This window comes from Chiloscyllium punctatum, chromosome 5 (genome assembly GCF_047496795.1).
Source record: "Chiloscyllium punctatum isolate Juve2018m chromosome 5, sChiPun1.3, whole genome shotgun sequence".
In the NCBI taxonomy this organism is placed as follows: domain Eukaryota; kingdom Metazoa; phylum Chordata; class Chondrichthyes; order Orectolobiformes; family Hemiscylliidae; genus Chiloscyllium; species Chiloscyllium punctatum.
Genome location: NC_092743.1, coordinates 112,479,920 through 112,501,588, shown reverse-complemented (window position 1 = coordinate 112,501,588; position 21,669 = coordinate 112,479,920). Strand labels below are relative to the sequence as shown.

At 41.4% G+C, this 21,669-nt stretch overlaps 2 protein-coding genes across 3 annotated transcripts in view; one reads left to right on the top strand and one right to left on the bottom strand.

Moving 5' to 3' along the window:
• Nucleotides 1–18,594, bottom strand: part of LOC140477354 (TPR and ankyrin repeat-containing protein 1-like) — an 84,413-nt gene extending 65,819 nt beyond the window's left edge. The window contains exons 1-3 of one of the 2 annotated variants that reach the window (XM_072571073.1): nucleotides 18,431–18,593; nucleotides 9,924–10,069; nucleotides 4,035–4,127 (exon numbers count right to left, since the gene is read on the bottom strand). In XM_072571073.1, coding sequence (XP_072427174.1) covers nucleotides 4,035–4,052 — 18 coding nt within the window. In that variant the 5' untranslated portion in view covers nucleotides 4,053–4,127; nucleotides 9,924–10,069; nucleotides 18,431–18,593. Of the gene's footprint in view, nucleotides 1–4,034; nucleotides 4,128–9,923; nucleotides 10,070–18,430 lie in introns of both variants that reach the window. The other variant, XM_072571075.1, reaches the window with a different exon arrangement.
• A 238-nt stretch (nucleotides 18,595–18,832) lies between these two features.
• The window catches only part of mlh1 (mutL homolog 1, colon cancer, nonpolyposis type 2 (E. coli)), a 57,170-nt gene continuing 54,333 nt past the window's right edge, over nucleotides 18,833–21,669 (top strand). Inside the window, exon 1 of the mRNA XM_072571072.1 lies at nucleotides 18,833–19,053. Within this exon, the coding sequence (XP_072427173.1) occupies nucleotides 18,941–19,053 (113 nt within the window). The 5' untranslated portion in view covers nucleotides 18,833–18,940. The remainder of the gene's footprint in view (nucleotides 19,054–21,669) is intronic.

The following is a 21,669-nucleotide window of genomic DNA, read 5'->3' as shown; positions in this document are numbered from 1 at the left end:
CTCTTTCCTAAACTCCTTCTTCTAACTCATCTGCTACTCCTCCCTGTTCATCACACCTCTCCAAACTTTCATTGCTTCCCTCTTCCAACCCTCCTGCTCGTCACTTCCTCCTCCGGGTCCCCTCACTACATCCTGCTCACTCTTTACCAATTGCCATCTATCTTCCCATCCCTGGTTGCTTTGCTCTGGACAACTGGATGTAGCCAAGGATCTGGAGGAGGGCAAGGTGCAGGAGGGAGCAAGTAAGACAGCGAGTAGCAGAATTGGATGATGGAAGCACAGAGAGGGGCAGTGAGCAGGAGGGAGTGAGGCAGTTAGGATATGGATGCAGTGAGGAGCAGGAAGGAAGAGAGTGGAATAAAACAGTATATAGAAAGAGAATTTTTAGGCCAGTTAGAGGTTGAAAGCAGTACATGTATAATTGTAAAAATTACAGATTAGGAATGCAACCCACTTTAATTGTATGATTTCTTATAGGAAAATGATTTTCTGTTAAAAAATTTAGGAACAGCTTAGGACAATTGGCACCACATCTACATTCAATCCCTCTACCACCAGCACTCAGTAGCAGCAGTGTACATTATTTACAAGATGTACTGCAGAAATTCACCAAAGATCCTTAGACAGCACCTTCCAAACCCAGGACTACTTCCATTCAGAAGGGCAAGGGTAGCAGGTACTTGCAAGTTCCCCTCCAAGCCACTCACCATCCTGAAGTGGAAATATACCGCCATTCCTTCACAGTCGTTGGGTCAAGATCCTGGAACTCCCTCCCTACCAGCATTGTGGGTTAACCCACAGCAATGGACTGCAGTGATTCAAGAAGGCACCTCACCACCACGTTCTCAAGGGCAAATAGGGATGGGCTATCAATGTTGGCCAGCCAGTGACACCCAAGTCCCACAAATGAATTAAGAAAAAATTAGGAGAGCAAACAAGAGAGAGTTGTATTGTGCACATTGTCTAGTAAATGCTGTGACACAGACAACAAATGGGGAATCAAAACCAAAAATTTGTCACACACAGTTATTATCAGGCATGAGCTATACTTCGCCTCAAAAAAGGATAAGTGAATCTTTAACAGAATTTCCACGAAGAATTATATATTTTGAAACAAACTACATGTGTATTCTCATCAGGAATACAAACATCTGATTATTTTGTTAAAAAAAACTAATCAACATGAATCAAAAGAAATTCATAAATTAATGACCAGCCCTGTGATGGGGGGGGGGGGGCGGAATTCATTACCTCAGTTGGCTGGACAGCTGGTGTGATACAGAGTGACACCAATAGCATGGGTTCAATTCCTGCACCGGCTAAGGTTACTATGAAGATCTGCTTTCTCAACCTCACCTCTCTTCTCTGAAGCTTGGTGATCCTCAGGTTAAACTTACCACCAGTCGTTTCTCTCTAACGAGAGAGCAACCATTTGATCCTTTGAGATAATAACAGCTTTGTCTATTATTTGATAAACTATTTTGATTTACTCATCCGATTCAATCTCTCACAATCCCAGTGATAGTCTCCATTGCTTACATGCCATCTTATAAAGATCCTATCCACTGAAGATGGTACTTTTATCAGGCTGAAGCTAAAAATAAGTTTATTTAGTTAAGCAGAAAAACTTAATGACAAGGTTTTCAGAATTGCGTGAAATTCTGGTCTCCTTTCTATCGGAAAGATGTTGTGAAACTTGAATGGGTTCAGAAAAGATTTACAAGGATGTTGCCAAGGTTGGAAGATTTGAGCTTTAGGGAGAGGCTGAACAGGCTGGGGCTGTTTTCCCTGGAGCATCAGAGGCTGAGGGGTGACCTTATAGAGGTTTACAAAATTATGAGGGGTATGGATAGGATAAATATACAAAGGGTCAGGGAGTCCAGAAGCAGATGGCATAGGTTTAGGGTGAGAGGGGAAAAATATAAAAGAGACCTATGGGGCAGCTTTTTCACGCAGAGGGTGGTACATGTATGGAATGAGCTGCCAGACGAAGTGGTGGAGGCTGGTACAATTGCAACATTTAAAAGGCATTTGGATGGGTATATGAATAGGAAGGATTTGGAGGGATATGGGCCAGGTGCTGGCAGGTGGGACTAGATTGGGTTGGGATATCTGGTCGGCATGGGCGGGTTGGACATAAGGGTCTCTATGACTCTAATAATGACAAGTCCAGAGAGAATAAGGGGTGAAGGTTGCTCAATTAAACACGTATGATCTGATCTTGGTGACCTTTTAGAAAGAAGCTTATTTACCGAACTTTAAGCTCTTAGTTGAATTTTTAACTTATCAATTTGCTAAAAACTTATTACAAAGAACTGTACTGCAGAACCTCCATTGAGATTTCAGAATGAAATAAAAAGCACACAACTTAAAGACAGTTATAACGAAACTACTTATCATCAATTATCTAACCTCACCCCACTGGCTCAAGAAGAGATAACAGATGCAAAGTTTCTTCAAATACACCATTCTGCCTGTTCGTGCAGCCTGTATCGTGGAGCACCTTCTTCATAATAATGCTCAACATTGGCATCCTGCAAGGATGTGTACTCAGCCCTGTGGTACCCCCTGTACACCCATGACTGTGTGGCCAAATTTCACTCAAACAGCATCTACAAGTTCGCTGACACCACCATCACTGTTGGCTGGATATCAAACAATAACAAGGCACAATAAGGAAGAAGATAGAATGATTGATGTCATAGTGTAAAGATAATAATCTCTCCCTCAATGTCAGCAAAACTGAAGAGCTGATCATTGACTTTAAGAAGCAAAGGAGACATGCCCCAATCTACATCAATGGAGCCGAGGTGGAGAAAGTCGAGGGTATCAAGTTCCTGGGAGTGAGGACAACCAAACTGTCCTGGACCTTGCACGTAGATGTGACAGTTAAGGCGGCACAACAACACCTCTTCTTCCTCAGGAGGCAAAAGAAATTCAGCATATCCATAAGGACCCTCACCCTCATTTTAGAGATGCATCACAGAAAGCATTCTGAGTGCATTACAGCTTGGTACAGCAACTGCTCTGCCCAGGTCTCTAAGAAACTATAGAGAGTTGTAAATCCAGCCCAGATGATCACCAAGCGAACCTCCCAATCACTGACTTCTATCTACACTTCTCATTGCTGTGGAAAATCAGCCAACGTGATCAAAGACCCCTCCCACCCCAGTTATAACCTTTTGCGACCTCTTCCATCAGGCAGAAGATACAAGAGCTTAAACAGATGTACCAACAAGTTTAAAGCCGAAAAGTGTGGTGCTGGAAAAGCGAAGCCAGTCAGGCAGCATCAGAGGAGCAGGAGAGTCGGTGTTTCGAGTATGAACTCTTCATCAGGAGCCTGACCTGCTGTGCTTTACCAGCACCACACTTTTCAACTGTGATCTCCAGCATCTGCAGTCTTCACTTTCTCCCAACAAATTCAAGAACAGCTCTGTCCCTGCTGTTATTAGACTGCTAAATAGACCACTCAAATATTAAATATAATGCTGATCTTGCATTTTTGTACAACTTCCATCCGTAACTTTGTATTCCTCACACTGTTCAATCACCCGATGATCTGTAGGTCCTTCTATGTTATGATCTGCCTGTACTGCACGCAATACAGAACTGTTCACTATAGTTAGGGTACATGTGACAACAATAAGTCAAATCTTTCTCCTTCGAAGGCTATTCTCTAGGTTCAAATTAAACTGTCTCCCAGTTTCCACTCCTAACTTATCTCTTAGGATATCAAAAATATAGAATTCAAAAGTTTGTTCAGTCTTCCCTCTCCTTTAATTCTCAGGCAAATTTATATAAAAACAGCCTAGCATTGCAGTCACAACTTCCTAATTTTTCTTGCATTACTAAATTTGCATTCAAAAGCCCTCAAACAAAACCCCTGCATTAGCAAAGATCAATTGGCATGCATGTTTTCTCCCTCCTCTTTACATTATTTGGAGACAGGGCATTAGGTCAAATATGACAACCTGCAAATGTTTTTAAGAGAAACGTTAGACAAATATTTACACAGTAAAAAATATGAAAATTACCTTAAAATCAAACGCCATCAGTGTTCCCAAGGGTTTTGGTCTTTTTAGCTTCTGTTCTTGTTTGTTGATTTACCCAGTTTGACTTTCTCGAACCTGAGGAATTCGAAGTGTTGTATTTAGCACTGGTGGACAAATCCAAAATCAAATAATGCTGATATCTTTCCATATTAACAACCAAAGTTGTTTTCAAACTAAGGTCAGCAACAACATAACTTTTAATGACCCAGGATTCAAATAAGGGGAATACTAAACAGTACAAGCTCTGAATTTCCAGATAGTCCCCTATTAGGGAGGGCAATTAACGCAACCAAACCCTCAGCAAGTTCCCAATGTTGAGAGTGAGTGCATAGATTTGAAAATATGGTCTCAGGAAAACAAAACAAAAAAGAAAAATCACAGAAAACCAGCAACTCACCAGAACAATAAATGTTACAAAAGGCAGGGATTGCTTCAAGGGGAATGACTGTTCCTTTTCAACTGGAGGAGGACCAGCACTTTGCAAAAAATTGAGCTCCCCGACAACTAATAATGAGAACACTAGGGGCTGCTGAATGCCTCCTGGCCTTTCTATATAGTATAGTACTGTTTCCGTCTGTGTCTTTCTCTCTTTCTGTGTCTCTGCCTCTCTCTTTCTCAATGTCTCCCTTCCTCTCTCTTTCTCTCTGTCTCTCCTCCTCTCTCTTTGTCTCTTTGCCTCTTCTCTTGTCTTTGTACCTCTCCTCCACCACCATCTCTCTCTCTCTCTCTCTCTCTCTCTCGTTTCCTGTGAGCTCCTCAGCCACAGCCTCAGTTAGGTTTCATCAAAACTCCTGCAGCCACGTCACTGCTAGGAAAACAAAACTGAAAAAACAAGTCAGACATCAACAAACTACACGAGCAACTTTCAATTCCAAAATACAAATAATTAACACCACTCCGAGGCAGCTGATTCCTTGAAACTGCTGCATTTAATCTGGACAAACAAATCGTGACAAATTCAGAAACCAGTTTCACTTTCTATTTCCTGCTCCAGATACCAGTCACGAAAACACCAATAAAACTGCTCAACGTATTGGTAAATAAAAACAATTGGAGCAGATATCTAGCATTTGTTATTTTCAGTATCGTCATCACATAATCACTTTATGAATATCACAAAATTCTTCCCTCTCCCAGACATTTTTAGGGAAATACGCCCCAACTAAAAAGTACTTCCACTCAATTGAGGATAGAAATTTTATTCATCTCATCTTGCTACTTGCATTTCTCTCACATTTTCAGCCTAACACAAAGTCTGAAACAGCTTCACAGGCACGTTATAGAATTAGATTTGACACCAAGCCACATAAAGAAAAATTACAAAATGAGAAAAGGCTTGGTGAAAAATGCAGGCTTCAAGGAAAATCTGAAGAGGCATTGAGCTTTGAGGAGGAAAATGCCAAGGCACCTGAAAACACAGCGAAACTGCTTCCTAAAGAACATCTCTTTGTGAACAACTTTGCATTAAAGGGTTTACCTGGAAATTAAATTTGTGCAGCATTGCTGCCTAGTCTGCAGTGACAGTTAGGTGGAATGTGGCACCTCTCCAAGGGAACTCAGTTCTTTCTATTCTATGTTATGCTGTGTGTACACAACAACTGGAGCACTAACAGTACTGCTTTGAGTGTAATTGCAGGCTTAAAAGTCACAGGAATTAGAGCGCAGGCACACCTCAATAAACCACTGCCCTTGTATGACTTGCTTTATGTTTCTAGCATTTCAACTTCTATTCCCTCCAGGAATGCAGATGGCACAGAGCAGGGCTAGCACGTAAAGAAATGCAGTATAGGCATAATTGGGAAAGTACAGATAAGTGGTTAAATTCAGATATGTTTAAAACATTACACTGAAAAGATAATTATTCAGTTTCTACATGTAATAACGGAGATCTTCTCATCCCAGTGTCTCAGCTGGAATGTACAAATTTTAAAAACTGGGAATTCACCTTAAGGTTAAACAGGTCTAGAAAACAAAAAGAGGATACCACATATAGTTCATTAAGCAGTCAATTGTTCAGACTAGCACCTATGTGAAGTAGCTTTCTTTCATTAAAAGAAATTCTTAAGACAAAAGACATGAGACAAGAAACCTACAGGTATCTTCCATAAATAACAAATGTTGTGTGATACTGACTAATTCATAGAATCTCTACAGTGTGGAAGCAGGTCATTCAGCCCATCGAATTGACACCAACTCTCTGAAGACAATCACAACCAGATGTACCACAACCAGACCTACCCCATCCCCACAACCGTGCATTTCCCGTGACTACTCCACCTAGCCTGTACATCACTGGACACTACAGGACAATTTCCCATGGCCAATCCACCTAACCTGCACATCTTTGGACTGTTAGAAAAACCAGAGCATCCAGACGAATCCCATGCAGACACAATGAGAGCATGCAAACTCCATTCAGCTACCAGAGTGGAATCAAACCTAGGTCTCTAGCACTGTGAGGCAGCAGTGCTAACCACCGAGCTCGCACAGTACACCTGCATTGTACTGAACGAGGGAAAAAAATTACCAAGTGATCTTTGTTTAAAAAAAAGGGCTTTTATGAATAAAATCACAGCATTCTCACTCTAAGATGTTAATAACAATTTGAACAGATAAAAGTCTTGTACTTTCATCACGGGCTTTTTTCAAAAATTAAATAAAATAATGCTGAATATTGCAACCTCATACAGATAGAGAATGAATCTATGCAGAGGTAATATCCATATTTACAAGGTACGATTTAATGAGGCTCAGTATGAACATGGGAATCTAATAGCAAGAAACTCAGACGTGTTGGTCTTTGTCAAGCAACACCTCTTGTAAGGTGTTTCCTTCTCATTATTGAGAGAGAACATCTTAATATTTACTTGGAAAATTTAAGGGAACTGTTTACTTTGAATTTTAATGGTTATTCTAAAACAAATGGCAGTAATATTAGATTTTTGGATTGTATACTAAAAAAAATTTGTTTTCCACCTTTTTGATCACTTGAAATTGCTTGGAAACATAGTCAAACCAAATGAATTGCAGATGCTGTAGATCAAGAACAAAAACAGAAATTTCTGGAAAAGCTCAGCAGGTCTGGCAGCATCTGTGGAGAGAAACAGTGTTAACGTTTTGGATCAAGTGACCTTTCCTCAGAACTGATGAGAGCTAGGAAGATATCAGTTTGTATGCAGAAGATAAGAGTGGTGGTGGTGGTGGTGGTGGTGTAGAGGTGGGGAGTTACCCACACTAGCCATTCAGATACAGAACTGGCTCAAAGATAGAAGACAGAGGGTTGTAGTAGAGGTTTGCTTTTCAGACTGGAGACCTGTGACCAGTACTGTGTCACAAGGATCGGTGCTTAGTCCACTGTTTTTTTTGTCACTTATATAAAAGATTTGGATGTGAATATATGAGGTATCAGTTGAAGAAAGTTACCTCAGTGTACATTGGGATCTTGATCAGATGGGGCAATGGGCTGAGGAATGGAGGATGGAATTTAATTTAGATAAATGTGAGGTGCTGCATTTTGCAAAGGTATATCAGGCCAGGATTTGTATACTTAATGTTAAGTTCCTGGGGAGTGTTGCTGAATAAAGAGACCTTGGAGAGCACGTTCATAGTTCCTTGAAGGTTGAGTCGCAGGTTGATAGGATAGTGAAGGTGGTGTTTGGTATGCTTTCCTTTATTGGTCAGACCATTGAGTAAGGAATTGGGAGATCATGTTGCAGCTGTGCAGGACAGTGGTTGGGCCACTTTTGGAATATTGTGTGCAACTCTGGTGTCCCTTCTATCGGAAGGATGTTGTGAAACTCAAAAGGGTTCAGAAATGACTTACAGGGATGTTGCCAGGGTTGGAGGGTTTATGCAACAGGGGAAGGCTGAATAGGCTGGGACTCTTTTCCCTGGAGCATCGTAGGCTGAGAGGTGACCTTATAGAGGTTTATGAAATCATGAGGGGCATGGATAGGGTAAATAGATAAGATATTTTCTCAGGACTGGAGAGTCCAGATCTAGAGGGCATTGGTTTAGGCTGAGAGGGGAAAGATTTAAAAGGGACCTGAGGAGCATTTTTTTTCATGGAGAGGGCGGTTTGTGCATGGAATGAGCTGCCAGATGAAGTGGTAGAGGCTGGTACAATAACAACATTTAAAAAGCATCTGGATGGGTACATGAATAGGCAGAGTTTAGAGGGATATGGGTCAAGTGCTGGCAAATGGGACTAGATTAATTTAGAATATCTGGTTGGCATGGACGATTTGGACTGAATGGTCTGTTTCTGTGTTGTACATCTCTATGACTTTTTATAAATCAGTTCTGAAGAAGAATCACTCAATCCAAAACGTTAATTCTGATTTCTTTTCAAAGATGCTGCCACAATTGTTGAGCTTTTCCAGTAACTTCTGTTTTTGCTTGGAAACATAGCTGCTTTTGAAAACACCGATTTTCCCCATTTTCACGAAGCTACATCACTGCATTTCAGAAAAATTTCTTCTCTTCCATGTTGTATCGCCAACCGAGTACTTACTGCATCCGAGCTTTGTGTCTCTCTCACCAAACCCTGACCAGGTAACAACAGTGAAGCCAGTCAAACCAATGTTATGGTTTCTTATAGAAACTCAGCACCAGACCAGAACCAGGAACATTCCTCACCACAACGGATATTTCAGCACTCTACCCCAGCATCCTCCATGATGACAGCATCACTGCAAAACCCTCAGTACTAAATATCAACAACTGCCAACTTCCAGTCATCCTAGAGTCCAACATCTTCACCTTCAACAACCAGTTCTTCATCCATCCACATGGAACAGCCATGGAGACCAAATCTGCACCCCAACATGCCAACATTTTCATGCACAAGTGAGAGCAAGACTTCTTTGCTGTGCAGGACCTCTGACCAACGCTGTATACCAGATACATCAACAACATTCTCTTCCTTCGGACTCATGGCAAGGAATCAATGAAACAACGACATAGTGAAATCAACAAGTTTCATCCCACCAGACGTACCATGGACTACTCTTCAGAATCAGTTTCATTCTTGGACACATGTAACTCCATCAAGGAAGGACACCTTAGTACCTTACTCCATCGCAAGCCCACAGATAACTTCATAATGCTGCACTTCTCTTTCTTCCAACCTAAACAGATTAAAGAAGCCATCCCCTCTGGACAAGCCCTGTGCATACACAGGATCTGCTCAGATGAGGAGGAACGCAACAGATACCAAAAGATTTTGAAAGACGCTCTCATAAGACTGGGGTACAATGCTCCACTCATTGATCGGCATTCCGACGTGCCACAGCGAAAAATCACAATGACCTCTTCAGAAGACAGACACAGGATACGACCAATAGAGTACCCTTTGTCGTCCAGTACTTCCCTGGAGTGGAGAGACTATGCCACATTCTTCACAGCCTTCAACACGTCATTGGTGATGGCGAGCACATTGCCAAGATCATCTCTCTGCCTCAAACAACTGCCAAACCTGCTTGCAGCAAACTACTGAGCCTTCAGGGCAACATCGACCACAACACCACGCAACACTGGCATGGCAACCGCTGGAGGGCATGTCAGATATCGACACAGATACTACCATCACACTTGGCAACATCATCCACTATGTACATGGTGGATACTCATGTGACTCAGCCAATGTTGCCTGTCTCATACATTGCAGAAAAGGATGCCTGAAGGCATGGTATATTGGCAAGACTAGCCAGACACTATGACAACGGATGAATGGATATTGCGCAACAATCACCAGACTGTAGTATAGAGGAACCTTGATTATCCGGCATTTAATTATCCAAATATCGGATTATCTGGGAAGATCACATGTCCTGATGCTCAGCTAAACTATGTTATCTGGTATTTGATTACCTGGAATTCGATTAACCGAACAAAATACTCCTGGCAGTGTCCTTCGGACAATTGAGGTTCCTCCGTATTCCCTCCCAGTCAGGGAACACTTCAGCCAGCAAGCACATTCAGCCTCCGATATTCGGGTAAGCGTCCTCCAGGGAAGCCTTTGAGATATATAACAACACAGAATCACCAAGCAGAAAACTGATAGCTAAGTTCCATACCCATGAAGATGGCCTGTATCATGTTCTTGGGTTCATGTCACTCTACATGTGAGCTCACCAAACTGTTCTGTATCTGTAAAATATTTCTTACTGTCCTATTTTAACACCATCATAAACTGATGTTCTCGCTACCTTAATATACAGCTTTGGATTACTCATTACTTTGGTTAGACCCTCGGCATGAGACTCTCATACCTATAATGTTATTCCAGTCATTCCAGTCACTTGGTTTGTCTCTAGCACCACCTGACTTTAAATTTTTGGTAATAATCTCTCTGCCTCATTTAATCGGATTAGAGGTCATCCCTTTGTCGACCCGTTTCCCTATCCCATAACAGTTGAAGCAAAACGCTCAGAGACACAGTATGTCTTTACCGCCTCCATCTTTATTCTGGGCCCTGGAGGGAGAGAGAACAATTGCCCGTGTGCACAGAGACATGAGTTCACTGTCCTCTCTCGAACAGCAGTTTCTTAATGAATTATATAGTCACTTACAGAGAGCAGCATCCAGATAAGGCAACATTCATATTGATTGAGTGAGTGTAACAATCAGCAAGTGTCAATAGTCAAGATTAAACCATCTGGTGTTATACAAGGAACAACTGGTCTCACATAATGAATGCTTTTCACCTTGTTAATTGACTTTACATACGGAATTCTCCTTAATCTTGTTAAAGGGCTTTACATAATGAATGCTTTTTCACTTGTTAAACCACTACCCTTGCCTCCAACATTTCATTGTTTACTGGAAGTTTTATCTGAGCCAAGTCATGCTAACTGAACTTTTGTTTCACAAAACCCAAAACTTAACTCTTTACCTACCATATACACTTTCGCGCCTTCAATTTCTACTCAGCTGTTGACACTTTACTCACACCATCTGACATTTATGATCACCTAAAAGAAAGTGAGGACTGCTGATGCTGGAGATTAGAGTTGAGAATGTGGTACTGGAAAAGCACAGCAGGTCAGGCAGCATCTGAGGAGCAGGAGAATTGACATTTCAGGCAAAAGTCCTTCATCGTGTTTTTGCCCGAAACGTCGATTCTCCTGTTCCTCAGATGCTTATTATTCGACACTCAACTGATACCATTTGTACGATCTTTTGATCTCTCCGTCTCTAAATTCTGTATCTGTATCTCTCTCGCTTCACCTCACAAAGAGGCTACACCCTGAAAACTTGAGATTTTAAATAATTCTGTTGGATTATGATTCAGTGTTGTGTGACTTATGACTTTGTCCACCCCAGTCCAACACCAGCACGTCCACATCATGAATATTCTCCAATGCTGCTTATTGCTGTGGAACTGCCTTTGTGCGACTTCACTATCTCCTGTCTACAGTGAGGTTATTTCAAGAAATAAATTTTCCTTGCTCTCGTGCCTTGGAAATCCTCAAACACAAAACATATTTGGGTCATTGACTCTCCTCCTTTATATATCAGCCCTCAGTCAATGTTCACATGTAGGCGAATATTCTTTTTCAAGCTCACGACTGCCTAGGATTAGTCTGACAGTCCCCTTTTAGGTCCTGAACAAATTACAATAAATCAGAGATTGAAACCTTACTTTGTACTGGTCTGGAGATGCCGGTGTTGGATTGGGGTGTACAAAGTTAAAAATCACACAACACCAGGTAATAGTCCAACAGGTTTGTTTGGAAGCACTGGCTTTTGTAATGCTGCTCCTTCTTCAAGTGGTTGTGGAATATAAGATCGTAAGACACAGAATTTATAGCAAAAGCTTACAATGTGATGTAACTGAAATTATATATTGAAAAAGACCTGGATTGTTTGTTAAGTCTCTCATCTTTCAGAATGACCATGTTGAGTTCAGTTCTTTTACATGCAAATACCAGAACCTTTTTAAAGTTACATTCTCAGATAACACATTATTGGACTATAACCTGGTGTTATGTGATTTTTAAACTTACTTTGTATTCACCATGTACACTTTAGTTCAACACCGGCTCCTCCAATTCATTCAGAAAGATGAGAGACTCAATAAATAATCCAGTCTTTTTCAAAACATAATTTCAGTTGCATCACATTGTAACCTTTTGCTATAACTTCCGTGTCTTATGATCTAATACTCCACAACCACCTGAAGGAGCAGCGCTTCGAAAGCTAGTGCTTCCAAATAAACCTGTTGGACTATAACCTGGTGTTGTATGATTTTTAACTTTGTACACCCCAGTCCAACACCAGCATCTCCAGATCTAATCTACACTGCTCATGTCCTCAAACTGAGGTACTCATTTTCAAAATGAGAATAAAATACTGTAGATGCTGAAAGCATGAATTACAGTAGGACAGACTAGAAACGCTCAGCACAGCTGACAGCTAGAATGACTCAAATCAGAGGAACATACAAAGCAAACAACACTAACTGCATGTTGTGAGTCACGGAAATAGACGGTCCTGCAATCTTGGGTTGAATTGTTATGACAAGCCGCACCTGATCTCAGTAAATCATAAGATGAAGGAGGTTTTAAGGAAGGTTGAAGATAGTGCTTTTCAAAGTGTGCACTGCATAAGAAAATGACTGCCAGAATCAGAGTCTAAAGAGTGGTAAAGTCCAGCACTGTGAGAGCCATCATACAAAGCCAAATTATTTGGACTACAGTCAAGACATTGACATTCTCAAGGCCAGCATTGAGAGGCATGTAGAGTTTTGACAGAAACAGGAAAAGTTCATTTAGAAAGTTCAGGTGGAGAAAAAAAAAAGATACAGATCTACATCGTTCCAAAATGAAACATTAGAATGACAGCACAGTAGCTGACTGAACAACTGAAAGCAGAACAGGGCATCAGGTGGCATGCTGAAAAACAGTAGATGATTAATAAACTGTAAGCAGAGGGAGGCAAAGGCGAGGTCCCAAACCTCGATTTAAAACTTCAACAGCACATGCTCCAACAGAAAAGAATGATAGTGCTAATTAAGTTTAGACAGCAAGTGAACAAACATCACAGTCAGAAAACAATTTTCAGGAAACCAATAATAATCTGTAAGAAATGCAGAAGCTTTCAAAAGAGAAAGTGTAAATAGTATTACTCCGCGAAATGGAGTCCATTGAGTCTCAAAGTCAGACTGCCACTTGGCTTATTCTTTTCACGTTAACACTCAACTCCACATTTCTAAAAGGAGCTGGGACACTGGAACCCAGCTTCTTCAGAAATGCAGAACATAGCTGAAATCAATAGCTCCATTCTTTCCCATGCAGGGAAGTAAGTCAGGAGAAGTCAAACCAAGGCTTTTTTTTCAGCTAGCTGTCAGTGCTGTGTTCTGAGATTTAAATGTCCAACAGGGCAACCTGATACTTTAACAGCTGCTGTGAAAGGGGAGTGTGGAAGGCAAGTGAGGAGTTCTGGTGGCAGCTAAGCAATGGAGAATTTGGGTTAGCTCAGGGTGAGGAAGTGTGTGTATTGAGGTCAATGGCAAGGAGAGTGGGGAACATTATGGCCAGTGGAGGAGTGAGAGATCCTGGGGGCCCTGGTGCAGGGATTCGGGGAGGTAACAGGACTGTCATGTTTCAAGCCAGTAATGTGGGGTGAGAGCAGTGTCTGTCTGGGTAGGAGAAAAGGACAATGTTAGGTGGTGTAGTTGGAAGTGGTGGGGAATTGTTGCTTGGTGGGACATGAGGGTCAGGTTAATAGTTATCCAGGAGTTGGAAAATTGAACCTTGCTTCCAACATTTTCTGGGCAACTATTATCTTGATGGAATCCAAAAATCACCAAATTCTCTGATGTTAAGGAACATTGTCCAGAGAGTTTCAGATGATGGGGAATTGCCAATCAGAATTTCTTAGGCAATGCCCACGGAGTCTACTGTATCCAGGATTCCACAGGGTCCGGATGCGCCATTGGAATATTTGGAGGGGACCACACCAAACTCAAAAGGAAAATGGTTGTGGTTGTTGGAGATAAATCATCTCAGCTCCAAGGTACCTCTTCAGGCGATCCTTGGCAACCACCTTCAACTACTTCAGCAATGACATTCTTTCCGTTGTAAGGTCAGACGTGGGCATATTTGCTGATGGTTACACAATGTTCAGCATGATTTGTGATTCCTCAAATATTGAAACAGTCCCTGTTCATCTGGAACAAGACCTGGAAACAACACCCCGGCTAATAAAAGGTAAGTAATAATGGCTCCAAATGAAGAACGAGAAATAATCATCTCCAACAAGACTGAACGCAAACATTGCTCCTGACTTTCAATGACATTATTATTGCCAAATCCCTCACCATCACTGATCTGGGCGCTTGCCGGTGACCAGAAACTAAGCTTAACCAGCAGTACAAATGCTGTGTTTATGACAGCAAGTTAGAGGCTAGGAATCTTGCAATGAGTAACTCATCTCCCATTTTTCTAACATCTCATCATCAACTACAAGACACAAATCAGAAGTGTAATGGAATACTCTCCACTTGCCTGGATGGGTGAAGCTCCAACAACATTCAAGAGGTTCAACACTTTTCAGGTCAAAGAAGCCCATTTGTTTGGCACATCATCTACCATCTTCAATGTACAGTGGTAGTAATGTGTACTATCAACAACATGCACTGTAGCAACCCATCAAGGATCCCTCAACCACATTTCTAAACCCAATACCTCCATTACCTGGAAGGACAGAGGTAGCAGACATGTGGGAACACTACTATCTCCAAATTCCCTTTTAAGCCATATACCATTTTGACTTGGAACTATATTGCCGGTCTTTCATTTGTCACCTATTGTGTAGAACCCATGCCACAAGGGCTGCAGTGGTTCAAGACGACAGCTTACTAGGCAACAAATGCTAATCAAGCCAGAACTCCCCAGATCCCACGAGCAAATTTTTTTTTAAATCTAGGAAGCCAAGTAGAGCAGGAACAGTAGGAAGCTTGGAAATCTGTGGAAGATTGACACATAAAGTGGTTGACTCAGAAAAATAATTGACATAATCACAATGTAGTCGAAAAGCATGGTGCTGGAAAAGCATAGCTCTTCATCATGAAGTGGTTATGTTCAAAACATAACCACTTCATGATGGTCTGGCCTAGTCCATAACGGACTGCAGTGTTCCACTTTAGCTTAGAAGAAGAAAAACATATGACCATATAGCTGATAACATTATTGATGTTAGTTGAAAAAAGAAAACAAGCTATAAAAATTCTTAAGATTTCAATTTAATTATGAAAGCTGTTTATCAGTCACCATTATCGTTTATGTCTAAACTAATCCTGGAATGGTTATATTCCTATGTAGAAGCATTACATTTTTCTTAAAAAAAGGATGTATCACTATATTATTCCAATATGATTTTGGAATATTGCATAGTTTACAGATATTTAGACACACTGCTGCAACACTATCTGCGTATTAAATAACAATGTGTCTACACCTGACGGGATGCATCCTCGGATATTAAAAGTAGTAACTACAGAGATAGCAGATGCACTGGGTAGTACACTTCAAGAATCATTAGATTCTGGAAAAGTTCCACAGAATTGGAAGATTGTCAATGTAACACCTTTATTTGAAACAAAGCGAAGGAGACAAAAACCAGGTAACTATAGCCCCATTTCTCTACTTAAATAATATTCAGCTCCTCAATTCTTTCTTCCAAAGTGCATAACATCACATTTTCCAACAAAATATTCCATCTGCCAAGTTTTTCCCGACTCACTTAACCTGTATGTATCCTTCTACAGACTCTGTCGTCCTCACCACTTCACTACCATCTATTGTGTCATCTGCAAACTTGGCTCTTGTACATTCACTCTCCTCATGCAAGTTATTGATAATCAAAAGTTATAAATAATTGTGGCCCCAGCACCAATCCCTGTGGCACTCCTAACTGCAGGTCACCATGCTGAAAGTGCCCCTTTGTCCCAACTATGTGGCTTCTTTCCATTAGTCAATCCTCTATCCATGCCATCTTGAATACTACCTCCAACACCATGAGCTCTTATTTTATTAAATAGCATAAGTGTGCTACCTTATCAAATACCTTCTGAAAATCCAAATATATTACCATTGGCTGAGTCTCTTATCTATCCTGCTTGTCACCTCAAAAAATCTAATAAATTTGAGAGGCATGATTTTGTCTTCATCAAGCCATGCTGACTTTGTTTGATCATATTATGCATTCCTAAATGCTTTGGTATAACATCCTTTACAGTAGACTCTAATGATTTCTTAAATGCTGGCAGGTTGGACTTGCTTAGTTTGGGAACATGGTCGGCATGGACTGAATGGTTTGTTTCCATGCTGTATGACTCTGACTCTAATAATGCAGAAGACAGAGTTGAGAAAAGTTGCTTCTCACAGAGGATAGAGAATCTGTGGAATTTATTACCGCAGCAGGATCATTAGACATATTCAAGACTCTATCAGAGTTTTAATTTCTAAGGGAATCAAATGGTTTGGGAAAAAGGCTAGAAAATGGAGTTAAGGATTATTAGATCAGCCATGATCACATTGACTGGCAGAGTAGACCTGATGCACCGAAAGGTCTACTTAGTCAGTCAGCACCACATGGAGAAATATATTTGATGAAGCTCCAGCATTTGTCTGATTTGTGAAAACAAGATATAAGATTAGATTAGATTAGATTAAATTACAGTGTGAAAACAGGCCCTTCGGCCCAACAAGTCCATACCGACCCGCTGAAGCGTAACCCACCCATACCCCTTACCTAACACTATGGGCAATTTAGCATGGCCAATTCACCTGACCCGCACATCTTTGGACTGTGGGAGGAAACCGGAGCACCCGGAGGAAACCCACGCAGACACGGGGAGAATGTGCAAACTCCACACAGTCAGTCGCCTGAGGCGGGAATTGAACCCGGGTTTCTGGCGCTGTGAGACAGCAGTGCTAACCACTGTGCCACCGTTCCACCCACTCAAGGTAAACACTGAAATGTAAAATACAAACATAACATGCTGGAAACAATCATTTGGTCTAGCTGTATCTATGAAGATAGGTACAAAGTTTATGTGTCATGCCTATGTTTTCCATAAGAGTGGTGCAAAACTCAAAAAACACACCGTATAGCAGAAATTGAAACAACAAAAGAATTAATGTTCTTATACACTATGAAGGCTTTACTTAGGAATTTTGATGAGAATTTCAAATCCTTGGTGGAGCTCAACTGGCCCAGCAAACAAAAAGTGCAACTTCTCCTTTTAAAGAAAGCCAGTATCTGAGGAATTGTATAAACTAATGGTTCTGAAGGGGTTAAAGTTCATATTATATTGGCTCCATCCATTCTACCGTCATCACAGTATGGGGGTGGAGAAGGGAAGTTCTGCTGTAACTTTTGAGGATAGTAGATATATTTGTTCCAGCTCCTTAAGTAATTATGCCTGACCAAACGAATTTATCAATCATGCAATAAATCTTTGTTATCTAAAAACAGTAACTCTTTTGTATATACTCAATGCATCCTCTACCAATAACTACCAGATAGACAAAGCAAAGACCTTGGTGGCAACAAACAACCTCAAATAACAGTATACCCAGCAATATATTCTGAACAGTGGCAAACGTCACGTGGTACAAGGAGTTGCTATGTGGGGAAATACCACCACGATAATCAGGCAAGAAAGCAGCAAATCCTTTTGGAGAGATTCCTCCAAAACTGTTTACATCATTCTCTCTTGTCGGCAAAAATTTGCAGATCCACATCGGTCTACAAACCCAGCAGATCCCTTTCAAACACCCAGATGAACACGACTATCTTCATAACCTCCTCTAGTCAGGAACAAGAGAACATTCCATAAAGTACAGTTATGCACTGAAAAGGGAAATTAAGTTGATAATCAGATCAACCACCATCGTATTAAATGACTATGCAGACTCGATGGGCTGAATGGTCTACTTCTGCTTTACGTGTTGTAGGTGAACTGGAGTTTCTAATTCTGATAAAATGTGACGGATACAATTGTAAAATTGCCACCTCTTTAGACGGTGCTCCCCTATTTTAATCATTTGTTTGCTCTTCATTAGTGGCTTAGCACACCACAATGTCTTGTGACACAGAGAGGAGCAGATCAACGCTTTTTTTTCCCCAAAAACGCAAGAGTGAAAAACACTTCCATCACACTGAATAGGAAATTCTCTGCTCCTCGGTTTGTTTCCCGTCGCTTTTTGTTTTCCTTTTTGCAACATGATCGCCACGATGCAAAGTGTGATTTTTGCAGCAGGGACATTTCCAAGGAATAGAGTCTCTCTCAAGCTTTCCACTGCCAACAACAACAATAATAATAATAATAATAATTCAGATGCCTAAAAGAAAGGTGCTCTCATTACCGTAACTCAGCAATTGCACTGGGATACAAATCCTTTGCTCAGTCTCTCTGCCATCCGCCTCTTCTGACGACAAACCCGTGCCACTCGGTCGATCGCATGGCTCCCAGGGCCAAGGGCCCGGGGTGACGCGCGCGATGAAACTGCAGCTGGAAGGGAGGATTCTGCACTGGGGGCCAATGACCGACAGCTAGATCCTCCAATGAGCACTGCCCAGTCATTGTGAGTGGCGGCCTCAATATCCAATGGAAACGACGCAGGCCCGATGGTTGACGGCCGCTTCGTCCAATCAGTACGAGTCTTGTCATGTTGTCGCCGGGACGAATCACCAATGTGGGCGGTCACAATTTCGTGATTGGCAGCTGGACGCACGGGCGTCAAAGGGCGGGACTTCCTGCAGCCTACTCGCGCGCGCACAGGTGGGCGGTTGGAAGAACGACAGTGGGTGTTGTGTTGGTGGCTTTGCGGCCGCGATTGAGAGGGTTTGTGTTTTTAATCTTTCAACGGGACAGTATGGTAACTCCCGGGGTGATCCGCAGGCTGGAGGAGACGGTGGTGAATAGGATTGCTGCTGGCGAGGTGATCCAGAGACCTGCGAATGCCATTAAAGAGATGGTGGAGAACAGGTGGGTTCATCTTGACCTGGTCAATAGAGTACATGATGGCAAGGCAAGTGTTTTCAGTAACATTGAGTGCTTCAGGAATTGGAGTAAGAATCAGTACTTTAATCTGCAACCCAGTCAGTACAAAAGGGTCCAATTTCCTGATTGGAATTCAGAGGGGTGCAATGGAATTGAATGAAATTGCAGTGACATTACAGGAGATGTTGAACACAATGTTGCAGATGGCATTTTGACGCTGGTAAATATGAAGTGTCACACACAGTAAAGTAAAATGGTCCAGCACACGCCCTGTGCACATGCGTGTTTGCACGTGTATCTTTTTCTATTCATTCTTGGGCTGTGGGCGTCATTGGCTGGACTAACACTTATTGCCTATCCCCAGTTGCTTTTGCTAAAGTGATGCTGTTTGTTATGACACTGGGACAACAAGCCAGATCAGATTCGCAAACACTGGATATTGCAACACAGAAAAATTAAAACATTCAGTGGCCCGCAATTGTTTCAAATAACAGATGTCAGACATCAAATTTATATTTGAAATAAAAAACTTAAGTTATTGTAATAAACATCATGGTGATCTGCTTAATACCTATGATCTAAGCCCAATATACTTTAAACTCCATCCTCATTCGCATACAGATGGACAAACAGACAGACATAATTAAGAAAAAAAAAGAGAGAAATCTAAAATATTGTAATTGCCATTTCAGTGTTTCATGGTAGGTACTAGACCTTCAAAATGCTTGAATTATGAGTTGTGTTTCAGGCACATAGAAATGTATCTTGCTTGAATTCCAAAGTCACTTAAGTATGCAAATAACTTAGGCAGATTGCTGAAAACTTTTACCTGTATTTTACAAATTGGAGTTCTTTTCAATAATTCACTAACTAGAAAGCAAGCAAAACTTCATTCAGCAACTTTCAAGCTACACTGCCTTCTGCCCAAAACCCAGTCGAAATGTGTTTAATCTACAGTTTCTCTTTCTTCTTTATGAACATTCTTTCTTTGACTGGGTCGTACCAGCCCCACTTTGTTCATCCTTTTTAACATCCAAGCACCTGCCAGCCCTTCAGCATAATACATCTTGAATGCCAAAACATCTGCAGTGTTCATGGAAAACAATTGATTTGCAATTAACTTTCCAAGCTAGTTCCCATTAACAAATTTCAGTTTCTTTGTTCATTTCCTTTCTATTAAAAAAACTACTACTCAAAGTCTAAAGTTCAACTCTCAACTTCAGCTCAGAGCTCCAAACCAAAAATGAGAAACATAAAGAAAAACAGTGATGATCCCAATATCTTAAACTATGGCAATCCCTTTGACTGTAGACCCACAATGCTGCTAAAGAGTGAATTCCAGGATTTTGACTCGGCAACACTAAAGGATTTCCCATTTAGGTTTGTGAGTGATTTGGAAGGCATCCTACAGGTGGTGGTGTTTCCATCTACTGTACTGCCCTTGTCCTTTTAAATGGAAGTGGTCATGGGTTTGGAAGGTGCTACCTAAAGAGCCTTGGTGAATTTTTGCAGTGCAACTTGTGGATTGTACATGCTGCTGCTAAATGGTGGAAAGATTGAATGTTTGTCCTGGCTGCTGTCCAGTTTCTTGAATAATGTTGGAGCTGTAACATCAACTCCCCTGCTCCTTTGATGCTGCTTGGCCTGCTGCGTTTTTTCCAATAGCTGGATGCACGGGGGACAAAGGGCTGTCCTTACTATCTCCGTGATGCTGTTTTCATCCAGGCAATTGGGGAAACTTTGTTCTTCCTGGTATCTTAGGAACCTGCACTCTTGATAAACCAGCAAAAATTTATAGCCCAAATACTGCGAAGTACTGTGTTATTCTGTCCATTTATTGATAGTTATTTAAATTTATTTACCCCAATTTAAATATACTTGTTGTTCAGTCAAATGGCCACATGAAATATTGACAGTTAATTCAATTTCAAATCATTTACTCCTCTAATTGGGTGGCACAGTGGTTAGCACTGCTGCCTCATAGCGCCAGAGATCCGGGTTCAATTCCCGCCTCAGGCGACTCTCTGTGTGGAGTTTGCACGTTCTCCCCGTGTCTGCGTGGGTTTTCTCCGGGTGCTCCGACACTCCAAAGATGTGCAGGTCAGGTGAATTGGCCATGCTAAATTGCCCGTAGTGTTAGGTAAGGGGTGTAGGGGTAGGGTAGGGTGTAGGGTGTAAGATGTAGGGGTATGAGTGGGTTGCGCTTCGGCAGGTGCGGTGTGGACTTGTTGCGCTGAAGGGCCTGTTTCCCCACTGTAAGTAATCTAATCCAATCTAATCTAATACCATTATCTACCTTGATGTCCAAGTAGTCAGTTGAGGGTGTGATTGAGGAGGCTGCCTGCTGGTAATTTTATTTAAAGCCAAGTTACATTAATATTTTAGTGTTTTATGCTATAATTAAAGAACAATGGTGTGTATGCCCCTTGCATTACATTTCTATTGCTTAATGTGTGTTTTTACATTCATACATTCATAATCTAGAATATTTGATTAATTGGCACAGTCCTAGTCCCATAGGTGCTGAATAATAAAAAGTTTACTGCACTTTTGGTGGACAGTCTTCAGGAGTAAGAAATGAATTACTCGCTCCAGGATTCA